Source organism: Phodopus roborovskii, unplaced genomic scaffold (assembly GCF_943737965.1).
Source record: "Phodopus roborovskii unplaced genomic scaffold, PHOROB, whole genome shotgun sequence".
Lineage (NCBI taxonomy): Eukaryota > Metazoa > Chordata > Mammalia > Rodentia > Cricetidae > Phodopus > Phodopus roborovskii.
Genome location: NW_026126480.1, coordinates 9504042 through 9519598, shown reverse-complemented (window position 1 = coordinate 9519598; position 15557 = coordinate 9504042). Strand labels below are relative to the sequence as shown.

At 43.3% G+C, this 15557-nt stretch overlaps 1 protein-coding gene across 1 annotated transcript in view; it reads right to left on the bottom strand.

Moving 5' to 3' along the window:
* Positions 1-1369, bottom strand: part of Rsf1 (remodeling and spacing factor 1) — a 109546-nt gene extending 108177 nt beyond the window's left edge. Inside the window, exon 1 of the mRNA XM_051192269.1 lies at positions 1143-1369. Within this exon, the coding sequence (XP_051048226.1) occupies positions 1143-1344 (202 nt within the window). The 5' untranslated portion in view covers positions 1345-1369. The remainder of the gene's footprint in view (positions 1-1142) is intronic.
* Between the last annotated feature and the right edge of the window lie 14188 nt (positions 1370-15557).

Here is a 15557-nt window from a genome sequence, read left to right as displayed (position 1 = left end):
AAAGTGCCAGAAAAGGAGCGGCGTGGATCAGAATTAACCAGGGAAGAGTGTTAGTGCTCGGTGTGTGAGGACTGCAAGCGACAGGCACAGCGCTGAGATGCTCCAGCAAAAGAACCAGCAGCAGGAAGTTTCAATGGGGCCGGGCAGAGCATGCGCCCTGCACCCGCGCGGTGGCCTTATGTGGAAGGAGCACCACTTGCGAACACCAATAATAGACCAGCGGCACCAGAGAGAGAAACATGAGCAACAAGCACCTTCTTCAACTGTTTCCCCTGCCGTCTGAGCCCCTCCTCCAGCCTACAGACTAACCACCCCACCCCACCCTGCAAATGGAAGAGTGACTTCTTCCCCTAAGCCCTGTTGCCGAGATAGGGGGAAGGGATAGAGAAAAGTGGGGAGATGCTTTTCTATTATTTTGGGGGAGGTGGCGAGGAGGAAAACTATGGAGGAGGAGAAATTAACCCTCTCCTCCCCAGAGTGGAGAAGCTCAGCCGACTTCATTTCCCCTTCCTAAGAGAGAATAGGGGGGGTAGCCCCCTCTCTGGGCGGAGGAGCAGATCTCCCGGAGGAGAGGAAGGAGTTTGGGGGTTAGACCAGCCCTCGAGGGAACGGGAAGAGGCAGGAGTCGACTCTCTCGGGGGAGTTCCCACCGCAGGGAGAGAGTGGAGTGTCCGCCGGCCCCCGCCCACTCAGGTGGAGTGAGCAGAGGGGGCGCCGGGAGAAGATGGGCCCAGCCTCCCCGGAGACGGTGGGGAGGATTGGTGGGAGGAGGGGAGGAGAAAAGCGCAAGGCTGGCCGGAACCTGCTCTCCCCCTTCCCCCGCCACCTAAAGGGATAAGGACTGGGGGCCAACACCGGCGCGGGGGACCCGGCCCCAAGGCATCTACCCGGCACAATGACCCCTCCCGAGCCCCGGCCCACACCCGGCCCGCGACGCCCCCACCTCCGTCCCCGCGGGGCACGGTGGCCCTAGGGGGCCTCCGCCCCGCCTCCCCAGCACCCAGGAACCCCCCGGGCTACGCGGAGTAGACTCCTCGGAGCCCAGTCCCTGGAGGGGACCGGCCGCAGAGCCCCAAGCGATCTATGGGGAGGTAGAGCGCGCCAGGGCCGCTTCCCGCCCGGCGTTCGGGCCGATCACTTACCTTCTCCGTTGCCGATGTCCGGCGGCGGCGCCTGCAGCACCCGCTCCAGCTCTGGGAACGGCAACTCGGGCAGATCCAGCAGCGGCCCGTAGCGTTCCAAGAAAGAGCAGACTACGGCGAAGTTGGGGCACGAACCCGGGCAGCCCGGAGGAGCCATCGCCGCTGCCGCCGCCGCCACCGCCGCCGCCGCCGCCGTCGCCATTTTGAACTGGAGGATGGAGGAGGGGGTGGGGGAGCGGGAGGAGTTGGGGGGCCGAGGAATGGCAGGGCAGCCTTACGGACGACAGGAGGCGCTCTCGAGTGGACGCCCCTGCGGGTGCGAGCGTCTCAGGCCGGGCGCCGCGATCCCACAATACCACGCCGGCCCGGAGCAGTCGAGAACTGAGTTAGATCGGGGACAGAGAGGCGCTCTGGGCCCCTTCACTTTCCGCCCTCTTCCCGTCCCCTTCCCTCTTCGACTTCTCCCCTCCCACTTCGGGGTTGCCACTGCCTCGTGTGACAGGGGGAATGAAAACAAGGGAAGCGGGGCGGAGAGGCGGGCTGCGAGCCTGGGGGCGGGACTTTCTGAGAACGCTAGCCAATGGGGAGGAGGGGGCGGGGCTGTGGTTGCCTGCTGAACGCAGGCTGGTTCCAGGCCTGGTAGCTGAGCGGCGGGGAGAGCTGGAGCGCGGAGCTGACCACAGGAGCAACCGAGAACAGAAGCGCTGCTGCGTGAGTTTTCTGCGGGACCTGGGAACGGAGACGATCAGGAGAAAGAGGGAGAAGTTGAACAGAGACACCAAGACGCAGAAAAAGAGAATGACGGGTGGGAATGCGACTGTGGGGAGAGGTTAGGAAATGTGGATAGATAAAGGTGCGGTTGTAGCTTGGCGCCTGAACATGGAGAAAAGTCTCTCAGAAAGTTTGCCGATGGCTGTTGCCCACTGCTGAGTGTTGTGTGACAGAACTTTTCCTGGAGAGACACTACACAGATCTCCTCAGCCCAGATAAGGCTCCCACAGACAGACCGAAGTACAGATAGCACCAGAGTCCAACTTGAGTTTTATTTTTCCATGAGTATGAGTGAGGGTTTACTCAGAGGAGCAGAAATGACTCAAAGACTACAGCATCACCAAGTCCCACCCCAGCATGAGTGACAGCTCAGAAAAGCTGGGAAACTTGGAGCACCCCTGCACAGCTTGCAGGCAGCTCAACAGGTTGGAGATTGTCGTTTCCAAGAGACTCTGGTGTGAACCGCTGGTGGTTTCCACTTCTTCCAGGCAGGTGGTCTGATCTCAGAGTCTTCTTCCAGCTCAGCTTCCTTCTGTCTGAGGCCGTCTCTCAGCTTTTATTGCTTACTCAGGCAGGGAGGGACTTAATGAATCTGGTCAGTTTCAGGGACTTCCTGAAGCTATTTTGAGTTATGTTCCTGTTTAAAGAGCTTCCTACACAACACTGAAGCACAAGAATCCCAGCAGTCCCCGGGGTGGGGGGTGGGGGTAGTGGGATCACTAGTGAGGAATCACCCTCACCGCCCACCTCTGCCTGCTGGGTGACAGAATCTGAGAAACCAGACTACTGGAAGTCTAAAATGCTAAGACTCTGGCCTCAGCTCAGGCTCTGAGGAGGTCTAGGTGAGGTGAGCTAGAACTCTACATAGAGGGCTGGGGGTTGGTTGGCAATAAGTTTGCTAGGAAGCGGAGTTCTACTCCATTGAGGACTCAGATGTAGCATTCTCCCAGAAAGAATCCCAGAGCTGGGGGGGAAGTCGTCGACAATGTAAAATAGAATGTGCTGCTTGGGAAACAGTACGCTATACGAGAAGCCACAATTTTGGATTGAGCCTGACCTGAGCCCTACCCCTAAGTATTTTATAGCCTTCTAAAGTTTCTTCATTGCTTTGAACTTCAGTAAAGTGAGTTGATAGTATCTAGAGCATGGATAATTCACAATGAAGTGGTTAGTGTAATTCCCTGCCACATTGTATGTACTTCGTAATAGTCCTTCTTGTCCAGGCAGGTGGTGCACTCCCCTTTAATCCCAGCTGACAGGGCCCAGAGGCAGGAAGAACCCTGAGTCCAGGCCAAATAGGCCTACAAAGTGAAATTCTGTTTCAAATAAACAAATCTTTCTTGTTATCAAAAAAAAAGATGTTCCTATAATTTAGATGGAACCCAGTGATGTTGAGCCTATTATTTGTTACTTTAAGCCAAAATTTTAAGGATGTGTTTAAAACTTACATATCTACTTCCTAAAACTAATATAAAGCAAAATATATTCTGAATCATATAAAATAAAATGTATGACTAAAGAAAGGTTTTTTTTACATTTATTTTTATTTGCATTGGTGTTTTGCCTGATGTATGTCTGTGTGAGGGTGTCATATCTTTAGACTTACAGACAATTGTGAGCTGCCATGTGAGTATTGGGAATTGAACTCAGGTCCTCCAGAAGAGCAGTCAAGCGCTTTTAACCACTGACCCATCTCTCCAGCCCAAAGAAAGATTTTTTTGTTTTTTAAATAGGCAGATAATTATGCCAAGAACATGGAAAATGGCTTCACAGAAAAGCACTGAATTTTGTTATGCATTTCCAGGTAAAAAGGGAAAATCATAAAGGTCTTTCTCATTTTCTTTACCAAAGAAAATTGTTTTTCAATAGGAAAAGGTTTCTCTAGGAGTAATGATTCTTTGAAAATATTGTTACTGTGTGCAGACATTTGTGCTACTTGCCTGCAGGTCAGAAGACAACTTTGTGGAATCACTTCTCTCCTTCCATCTTTTTTCTAATTTATTTACTATGTATACAGTGTTCTGACTGCATGTGTGCCTGCATGCCAGAAAAGGGCACCATGTGGTTGCTAGGAATTGAACCCAGGTCCTCTGGAAGAACAGCCAGTGCCCTTAACCTCTGAGCCATCTCTCCATCCCTCCTTCTACCTTTTATGTGCTTCAGGCATTGAACTCAAGTAGTCAGTCTCACGCTGCAAACACCTTTTCCTACTGACCATCTTACTGGCCATCTCTCCAACCCTCCTTCTACCTTTTATGTGCTTCAGGCATTGAACTCAAGTGGTCAGTCTCACGCTGCAAACACCTTTTCCTACTGACCATCTTACTGGCCATGTATATGCCTGTGTGCCTGTCTGAATTTATGTGCACTGCATGCATGCAGCTGCCCTTGAAGGCAAGAAGACATCAATCCCCTAAAATTGGAGGTACAGATGTAGGCTGGGAACTGGACCTGGATCATCTACAAGAGCAAGAAGTTTTAACTGCTGAGCCATCTCTCTAGGTCCTAGAGTAATGATTATTTTTATGGTATTATTTTTACAATTTAAATACATTGGTGTGTGCCAGTATATTATGTATTTCAAGGGTGTGTGTGTGTAATCCAGAAGAAGGCATTCGATCTCCCTGCTACTAAATATGAGTGCTAAGAACCAAACAAGGGGTTCTCTGGAAGAACAGCAAGCACACTTAACCACTGAGCCATCTCCTATAGTCAGACTTTCTTTTGGGCCGCCAGCGCACAGATAACACGGAGACTTATTAATTATGAAAGCTCAGCATTAGCTTAGGCTTTGTCCCACTAGCTCTTATAACTTAAACTAACTCATATTTTTATTAATCTACAGTCTACCATGTGACTTACCTCTCTCCCATTTTGTTTGGCCATCTTGTACTACATCTAGATGGCATCTTCTTCGTACCTAGATTTCTCCTCCTCTTCCTTTCCCTCCCCAGAAATCTGAACTATACCTCCTGCCTAACTATTGGCCCTTTTAGCTTTTTGTTACACCAGTCACAGCAAATACATCTTCAGAAAGGGTACAAATATCCCACACTAATCTCTCCATCCCCTGGAATAATGATTCTGTAATCTGATATTTAAATCCTCAAATCAAGAAAATATTTTGAGCCAGGCATGATGGTACACACCTGTAATCACAGCACCTGGAAGACAGGCAGTCAAATCTCTGAGTTCAAAGACCAGCCTGGTCTTCAGAGCAAGTTCCAGGACAATAATGGCTACACAGAGAAACCCTGTCTTGAAAAAAAGAAAAAAAAATAAGAAATTATAAACAACACTGTGCTTAATGCTGCTACTAACGTATTTACATGATTCTCTTCATGTCGTGCATATTTTACTACAGTAAGGTTTTTCTGGGTTTTTGTTTAAGTCTTTAAGAAAATATGATTGTGACAGGATGTGGTGACACACACAGGCCTTTCATCCTAGCACCAGAAGCCAGAAGCAGGCAGATCCCTGAGTTTCAGGCCAGCCAGGAGAGTGCAACTGACCCAAAAGGGGAGAAAGATGTGCGGCTGAAGCTGGCCCAGAGCTAAGAACACTCTTTCACATAACCTAGGTAAGATTCCAGGACCCAGTTTGGCTCTCAGTGCCTGTAATTCTCATTCTCAGGGATCAGTGCCCTCTTCTGGCCTCTGAGAACATCTGCACACAGGTAATCAACTACACACACTCAGGCACACACATTACTCATAAAATAACTTTTATTAAAAGAGACTATGGCTGTGGATTATTACTGGAAATGAAAATATGGATTTTAGGCAACCATTGAAGTTAGAAATATCAAACTAAGAAGTCTCAAACTACAAAATGTGGGGGTAGGGTGGAGAAAGGGGAACCTGGGAACCCAGCTGAAGAAAATCTGACCCAGAGGCCAGTGAGATGGTTCATTGGTTAAAGACATGATGACCTAAATTTGATTCCTGGAGCATACATGGTAGGAGAGAACTGACTCTTGCAAGCTGTGTTCTGACCTCCACAAGCATGTTGTAGCATGCATGCATCCTCATATATACACATGGAAACAAAAAATGTTAAAAGAAATAAAATCTGACCCAGAATACATCCTTATCAACATTTGTGTAACAACAACAAAAACAAAAATCTAAAATCTTTTGTATAGTCATTAATTTAAGCCAGAATTATACCTTTGTGAAAGAATTTCTGTGGAAAGAAACTTCAAAGGAAATGGGAAACTGTATTACATGTTATATAAACTTTTTCAGTTTTCTATCTTGGCTTTCATCTGTTTGTATTTCAGACAGCTACTGTCAATGCTGGCGTCTCTAACTGACTATGTGTGTGAGGCTCCTTGAACTCCACCTGGTTCTCCTCCCCACCTCCAAGTGTTAGAGGTGTGTCCCACCATGCTCTACCTCCCCATGTTCTGGGATTACAGGATCCAGACACTAAACCTTCAACTTTCAGCTTTTCTTTTTTCTTTTTTTTTTTGGTTTTTGGAAGCAGGGTTTCTTTGTGTAAACTCTCTGGCTGTCCTGAATTTGATCTGTAGACCAGCTGGCCTTGAACTCACAAAGATCCACCTGCCTCTGCCTCCCAGTCACTGGGACTAGAGGTGTGGGATACTAGCGCCCAGCAAATTTCAGCTTTCTAGTGCCTGACCCCACTTTCCATGAGGTAAAATAACATCCTAAAAAAGAAATGCTTAGGTGCCCACCTTTAATCCCAACCCTGGAGGCATTAGCAGGAAGATCTCTTGAGTTCCAGGCCAGAACAGCCAATACTACATACACAAACAAATACTGCCTCAAAAAATCCAAAAAAAGAAAAGGCTTTAATGCTGTAGTTTTCTTTTACTGTACTTAATTCATAACCTTATCCAAAGGGGGCTGATAACTAAGGCTAGAGGTTCTGCTTTTCTAATCCAGGCTAGAATGAGAGCAAAGTCCTTGGATCTGAAAACTGTATCCACCCAAAGATAAGAGGTGCTTTGCTACAAAGCAAAGTTAAGGTTGTGCTTTCACAAAGTCTATTGTTGAAAAAAAAGGTATACAACACCCCTCCCTAACAATACTATTACCATCTCTTGTGTGTTACCAGTTTTTAATTAAGTGCTCTCAGCCCAGCACTAGAGAGATGGAGACAGGAGGACCTTGAGTTTGTGGCCAGACTGAGTATACAATTAGTTTCTGAACAGACTGAGAGGCATGGTAAGCACCTGACCCATCTCAAAAAAGTGAAAATATAAATGTTAAAAAGTAAGTTTAATCCCACTTTGTGAATTTAAATAGCTGATATATACATATGCATGATTGGGATATAAAGATAAATTTTAAGCTATTTATTAAACCTGTAATAAATTTGTTGCTAAGCACTTAACTTGCACTCACTTGAGTTTTGCTTAAATTTTGTATAGTTTATTAAAAATAGCAAAATATCCAACAGAGGGATTTGAAAATTATGATACATTCCTGAAATAAACTACTACAAATACTAAAATATACTTTCAACGACAGACACTACAATGCAAATGAACCTCAAAAATAAATTGAATGAAAGAAGTCAAACATAAAATACAATTCCAATCTAGGCAGAGGCTCACGCCTATAATCATGCATCCCAAACTAGCTTCAGACTCACTGTAACTGAGGGTGACCTTGAGTTTATCCCCTGTCTCCACCTCAAAAGTACTGAGACTAACAGGTGTTTGCCATCATGCCCAGCATTCTTTTAAAGATGTACTTTGAGTTTTAAATAATGTGAACGTTTGCATGGGTGTGTATATATGTGGGAGTGCCTACAGAGCTCAGCGTCATCAGATACCCCACCCCCTTCCCCACTCCCATCCCCAGATCTACAGTTACAGTTATAAGCCACCTGACTTGATAGCTGAAAACCAAACTTGGGTCCCCTGCAAAAGTAGTATGTACTCTGAACCACTGAGGCATCTCTCCAGCCTGAATATCAACCACTTCTTTTATTTTGTTTGAGAGAGAGCTCCCTATCTCTCTAACCCTAGCTTGCCTAGAACATACAGAGAGCATTGCCTGCTTCAGCCTCCAGAGTGCTAATATTAAAGGTATGTGCCACCATGCTCAGTCATACTATGCCTGGTATACTCTACCAATAGATATATCTCACAACCTTTATATCTTTTTTTCTAGCTTTTTAAAGATTTACTTATTATGTATACAGTGTTCTGCCTGCAGTCCAGAAGAGAGCACTAGATCTCATTACAGTTGTTGTGAGCCATCATGTAGTTGCTGGGAATTGAACTCAGGACCTCTAGAAGAGGTTCTAAACCCACTGAGCCAGCCCCTATATCTAACTTTTAATATTTCTATTAGATACTTAAGCCCACAAATCATGTTATAAAGTTTGGTATGCCATATGGCAAAGACTGATATTCACTGGTGTGTGTAAGGAGTATGGTTTTTCCGCCCGCCGCCACTCTTGTCCCGCTGCCACGCCAGCCCCAATTAACACACCGAGACTCTGTATTTGATATAATTTTGTTGGCCCGTTACTAGTTTTTTATCAGCTAGCTCTGTCTTAAGTATTAACCCATTTCTGCTGATCTATGTATTTTTACGTGGTCTTTTCTTACCGGGGAGTGGGGCAGGCGTCTGGTCTCCCCAGTCTCTCCATCGTGGCTCTCCTCTTACTCCTTCCTCTTTGCTCCTTGTCTCCTACTCCCTCCTATCTTCCTTTCCTATTGGCCAACAGTGCTTTATTCATTAACCAGTATGAGAAACATATGTAGAATGACATCTCCCATCATCTCCTCTTTTCTGTCTAAATAAAAAGAAGGGTTTAAACTTAACATTGCAAAATATATAACACAACAGTTATCAAGTAAGAATCACAGTTAACAATATTTAGTCCATTAATGTTTAGTAAGATTTGAAGAAAATATTCCATCATCTATTTTATCTTGTGAGTCTAAAGTCCTATATGTACCTTATCATTGAATCCTAACTAAGGAAAACTATAACCATAACTATCTGTCTTCAACTCCTTCAAAGACCACAGAAGGATAATATATAAATTCTAGAAATGACAGAGACAACTCACTGCCTGGTCACCCGAAGTTCTTCTGTAATCTTCCATCTTCAGCCCATAGGCCATAGTGTGTCTAGCAGATTCTTCAGCAAAGCAGGAAACTTTAAACTGTCTTCTTGTATTGGCAGTTTGTCAGTCACTTCAGTCTGTGTCCTGCAGACTGTCTGGCAGATTCTTCCATGAAGCAGGAACTCTGTAGCAATGTCCATCTTGAATCAGTAGTCATTTTTCTGTAGGTCCTGCATGTCCAGTTTATACATCACAAAGTCAAACAGTCCAGACAAGAGCAGTATCTTGTCCAAATGGCTAGTCTTGCTATATTGAAAGCAAACTTCATAACGCGTTTCTTCGATGTCCATCTTCATCTTCCTTTCTGACTCAGGTGGTGTTGCCAGGAGTATTTATGTCTCACTGTCATGAAAACACTAAACCATTTTAAATGCCATATTCTGTAGGTCTTTGAAAGGTTTGAAGAATGCCTATCCATCTCAAATACATGTCTGTATATCTAGAAATCCTAATTCACCTTGTTATAAGTTTTGACTACTATAAGTAACTATCTAAAATCTGAACTAAATTATACATTACATTTCTAAATGAGCTATATAAACATAATACCTAAATAAGAGGAGAAATATACATATCACAAAATTGACCTTAAATTGTAACAATAAATGAAAACCTATTCTAACCCAAAGTATCCATATCTATACCATAATTCCCTTTTTACCTTTAAAAAAGAATTGGCTATGATCATTAACCATTTATAACCAAGTCCATTTAAATGAAAACAAACATTTATAAATAATATTTGGGAATTTGGGCGTCGTTCTTTCCAAACTACTTCCTGTTGATAGGGGGCGCTGTCATGGGGGAATCCTAAGAAGATGCAGAAATCCTGGCTGTAGTCTGCAAGGCTGCTTTGTTCAAGCTGTTTTGAATGTTGAATCACCTGGTACTCTGTTTTAGGGGGTCTGGCTTGCTCAAACCACATTAGTCTGGAAGGAATCCACAGCTTTTTATTTTCTGTGGAAACAAAAATTGAAATCCTTTTCCCCCTGCAGAATCTCCATCTTGACTCCCTCCTTACTACTTCCTATTTCCTCCTTGTCTCCTAGACCCACCTATCTTGCTTTCCTATTGGCCGACAGTGCTTTATTCATTAACCAGTATGAGAAACATATATCTCCCATCAGGTGTGAATCACAAAGTTACTAACACACTGGTTATATGTTAGTGCAGAGGAGCCCTGCCCTGAATCTCCTAAGCATATCTCTGCCCTCTGCTGTACTGTTTTGCAAGTGCCTCTCCAACAAATTCTAGCAATAGGATATTTAATAACACAAAAAGAATTTACCCCAGCACACCACTTCATTTTTATGTAGCCTATGTTTATGATGTCTCATTCTTAAAAAGTTTTAAATACCCCCAGCTGATAGCAGTAGTCTCCAACTCTGACTCATGACTCATTGGTGTATTTCTACAAGCAATTTAGTGCATCAAGACCAAAATTATACTGAAAATGAAAGAAATTTTTTAAAAAAGGGACAGTCAGTCTAAGGGTCTTGAAGTGATACAATCTAGTGGTGTTGATCAGGTTCTTTTTTTTTTTTTTTTTTTTTTTTCTGCCAGTTAAGGAATTGAAAGACAGGAAAAATATGAAGTTCAACAGGTAGCAAGCAACAGATTAGTCTCAGCACCAGAGACAGAATTAGCAGTTGAAGTAAGACATTTATTGAGGGTGAGCAAACACATATACAGCAGGCACAGAAAGGGAAAGACCCCTGTAAAGCAGAGGAAGGACTCAGGAAACTGAAAAATGAATCTTTGTGTGTGGTTTGTGTTGCCCATATACTCACTGGAGCATGGTCAAACTCCACATAAATAAATGTTAATGAATGAAAAAGAAAACACATGGTTTCTAGGAATTGAACCTAAATCATCAGGTTTGTGCAGCAGGCACTTTAATCAATGGGCCATCACATCTTTTCACTGATGGGCAGGAAATGGATGAATAAATACTTGAAGGTAAACATATAGAGTGGACAAATAATTTTTGGAACATCAAATACCCAGTTGCATCATGTGCTTACAATATGTATGCTCTAGAAGAAATTACTAAATAAGAAATTCAGGAAGTAACAATTTCATTCCCAACAAGAAACTAAATAACTGAGATGTTTGAAGAATTAGAGGGTGTGAAATTCCTACAAGAGAAGCACATGCTGGGCTATCCCAACACTAGAGAGGCAGAGATAGGAAGATCTCTGTGAGTTCCAGGCCAGCCAGGGCTACCCAGAGAAACACTGTTTCAAAACAAACAAACAACAACAAAAAGAATAGAGTAAGGAAGAGCCAAGAAATCATTCATTAACATTTTATCAAACTGAATGGAATGGGGAAATCACTGCCTCTTTAGTGAACAGGGAATTGATTGTAGGGTTATCTACTTACAGAAGAATGAAATTATCAAGACAGTGTGGTGAGATGATAGTCTGGTGGACCTAAGTTCCAATCACAACTCTTTCAAAGCTATTCAACCTTACAGTATTATCAGAAAATGAAAATTGAAGTGTGCCCCTCGCAATATTTTCTGAAATTTGTTCATATTGATATTGTTACTGAATTGCCCAGACCCTTACCTAACCCCCTGCTTTGGCAGCCATGACAGGCTGCAGAAAAGACCCAGCAAGATGTAGACTCCTGCCTAAGCAACATGTGCTGAGCCCCCTACCTTGCCTGATCTTGCCCTAACTACTAGAAAGCCAAATTACCTCCATGTGCCAAGGAACCAATCAGAAGTTAGCTGGCGGGCTCTGAATGTGCTTTACTGATAATGATGAAATGCAGGGTGTAGCAACTGCCCTGGGACGGCCTCTAGGCATAGCAACCTTTCTGCAGCTGCAGCTGACCAATCAACTCAGGACAGGTTGCCCAAGCCCTGGTAACACCAATCCTGAGACTGTTAGTATGCAACAGACACCCCCTTGCTATAACCCCAATATATGCCCTGCCCCACTGCTGCTCAGGGTCCCTCCTACTCCACTCACTGTGTCAGCCACACGGAGGACCTGAGTTAATTAATTATAAAAATTCTTTGCTTTTGCATCAGATATGGTCTCATGGTTTAGGGGGTTCAGAGTCTGGGCACAGCATTACTATTAGTATATATTTTACACATTGACTTTTGAGCTATGAGGGTGGATTTTTAAACAAAAATTTTAAGCCAGAAAGATTTCAAATATCTTTGTAATGTTTGATATAAGTGTAAAATGGGGGCTGGAGAGATGACTCAGTGGTTTAGAGCAGTGATTACTCTTCCAGAGAATCTGGTTTTGAATCCCAGCACTCACATGGCAGCTCACAACTAACTAACTCCAGTTCCAGGGGCTCTGGAGGCATCATTTTCTGTTCTCTGTAGGCATCAGGCATGTGCATGGTGCATAGAAATGCATGCAGCCAAAACACCCATATACATAAAATTAAATAATAATGAACCTGGCGGAACAAACCTTTAACCCAGAGCTCAGGAGACAGAGGCAGGAGGATCTCTGTGAGTTCTGCCATAGTGATCTATATAGCAAGTTTCTGTCCAAGTTCTGATCAAGCTATAACTATATAGTGAGCCCCAGTCTTTAAAGAAAGGAGAGGTGCAGAGAAGCTTGTGTCATGGATCTAGAAACCAGACTGAGGATGGCAAGGGAATAAAGAAAGGACAATAATATTAAAGTGATACACACAAAGCTACAGGAAAGATGGGTGGTACTCACTCTAAAGAAGCAGCACTAACTACCTCAACAATTCTGAACCTCGTTGTGTTTATTGTGTACAGCATGGGAAAGGTGGGGTCAGCTAATCTCTTTAGGAAAACAGGAAGAGGGGGAAACTCAGGAGCTATAGTTGGTAGTTTTTGTACACACTGATCAATCATCTGTAAACACTTGAACTTGGATAAGGAAGAAGACTGCCAGTCTCCCATGAGTCTGAGGCCCTGGTCTTTATAATGGCTGTGCACTACTCAGAATACTGCTCTTTGGCTTCCTCCTCTCCCTCCAGAAAGGAGTTAGGGAGGTGGCTCATCAGTTAAGAGTGCTGAATGATCTTGCAGAAGACCCAGGTTTGATTCCCAGCATCCATGAGGTATCTCAAAACCATCTGAAACTAGTTCCAAAGGATCCAATGCTCTCTACTGGCCTCTCTGGGCTCCTGCATGCAGGCAGTAAACTTATGTGTATGTGCACATACACATAAATAAAGATACATCATTTTTCTTTTTCTTTTTTTTTAATTACAAAGGATAGGAAGCAGCACCAGTACATGGTTATAGGAGGGTTATGTGACAGGGTAGCAAGGTGTCCATTTGCAAGCCATAAACAGGTCTCACCAGGAACCAACCTTGCTGGCATTTTGGTTGTATACTCTAGCTTTCCAAAGTGAGTAAAAGAAGTCCTGTCATTTAAGCAGCCTGTGATGTTTTGTGTTAGAAACCATAGCACATCCCTCAAGCTACAGATATAGACATCCTCTGCTCATACCAATTCACTATTTCCCATAATTCATTGTGCTGCTTCTGAAAAGTTTTCCTGGGGGCAGCTCAGCAGGTAGAGACTGACCACCTGAATCCCACCCTGGAACCCACAAGGCAGCAGGAAAGAGAGAAGCAGTCCTACCCTCTACATAAACACGCCATGCACACACGCGCACACACACACACACACACACACACACACACACACACACAGAGAGAGAGAGAGAGAGAAAAACTAATTTCTTTTTTTTTTTTCTTTTGACAGGGTCTCACTCTGTAGCCCTGGCTGGCCCCAGCCTGGGTCTGATAGGTGCTGGGAATAAAGGCATACACCATCCTTCTTAGCATTTTTTGATTTTTAAAAAATTATATTTTTGAAAGGGAAAAATACTTTGTTGGATTGCTTGTTTGTTTGTTTGTTTATCGAGACAGGATCCTTCTGTGTAGTCTTGACTGTTCTGGAACTTGCTGTGTAAAGCAAATTGACCTTGAACTCACAGAGCCCATCTGTCAAGATTAAAAAAGTGCACCACTATTCCTGGGAAAATATATGTTTTCTCTTCTATAGTGGACTATATAGCCTCAAAAATGGGAATTGAGTTTTTTAAATTTGTCTCCCTTTCATACTACTCAAAACAGTATACTTCTGTTATGTATTTTGTAATGACTATTGAGATTACATATCAACTGAATCATTGTCATTCTACTTTTTATTAAATTTAGAATCACAAATCTGAGAACACTCAGGTACATTAACTTGACTGACAGTGTTTACACTTTTGGGGTTCTTTCAAATGTCAATATTTTGTTGAAAACTGGACATTTTAGATAATAAAGGAAGTCTTGAACGTTTTAGGTGTTGAATTATTTGCTTATACTAAATGACTTATCCTGTTTTATGCTGCTATGATAGAATACCTGAGGCTAAGCATTATACACTTAACAGATATGTATTTATTACAATTCTGGAAGCTGTAACGTCTGAGATCAAGAACCAGCTCTAGAAAGGACATTCTCCTGCATCACCCTGTGACAGTAGAAGAGCAAAGAGAGGACAAGGAAGGGAGGTTGGGATAAAAGACATCAATCTCCTCCTCTTGTAAGGAACCTACTCCAGCACTACTTACTCCTGCAATAATAGCTCACTAGAATTTTGGTGTGTGATGTTTTTATTTATTTGCAAAACACATAAGAATAAAGTTCTTATAGCTATAGTCTTACCAATTCTGTGAAGCTCCACTTCTTACCCAGCAAGAGGATCACTAGTTAGAGATTACTCTACTACTTAAGATCCTGTCTCAAAGAAACAAAAACAAAGGTAGAGTGCCTAGCTTGCAGAATGACCTGGTTTTGAACCTCACCACCATAGGCTATAATGGATATGGTCATACAAGCCTGTAATACCAGCATTTATGAGGTAGAGGCAGGAGGATTAGAAAACCAGGGTCATCCTCAGCTACATAATGAGTTCAGTACCAGTTGAGATTCATTGAGCCCAGTATCAAAACAAACAAGCCTGGTTTGATGACAAATTCTTTTAACCCCACCATTTGGGAGGCAAAGGCAGGTGAACCTCTGAGTTCCAGGCCAGCCTGATCCATGTAAGAATTTCAGGACAGTCAGGGCCACACAGTAAAGAAACTCTGTCTATAAAAAAATAAATAAATAGATAAAACAAATTAAAAACCTCTTAAATGCTACAACTAGCTGGGCCAGTGGTGGCTCACACCTTTAATCTCAACACTCGGGAGGCAGAGGTAGGTAAATTTCTGTGAGTTCCAGGTTAGCCTAATCTACAGCACCAGTTCCAGGACAATAAGGGCTACACGGAGAAACCATGAAACATTCAAAAAACAAAAAACAAACAAACAAAAAAACTTCTAGAATTAAATCTCCATGCAAATTTGGAAGACATTCAAACCACAATACTCAAAGCTATCATTTCTGATTCCCTATAGTATGTGGCCACTAGAATACCTACCTGTTCAGTTTTTTCTTTTGATTCATCTTGTTTTTTGTTTTAAAGGCTGTTTTTTTTTCTTTATTGGTTTATTGTTTTTGTTTTCTATCCA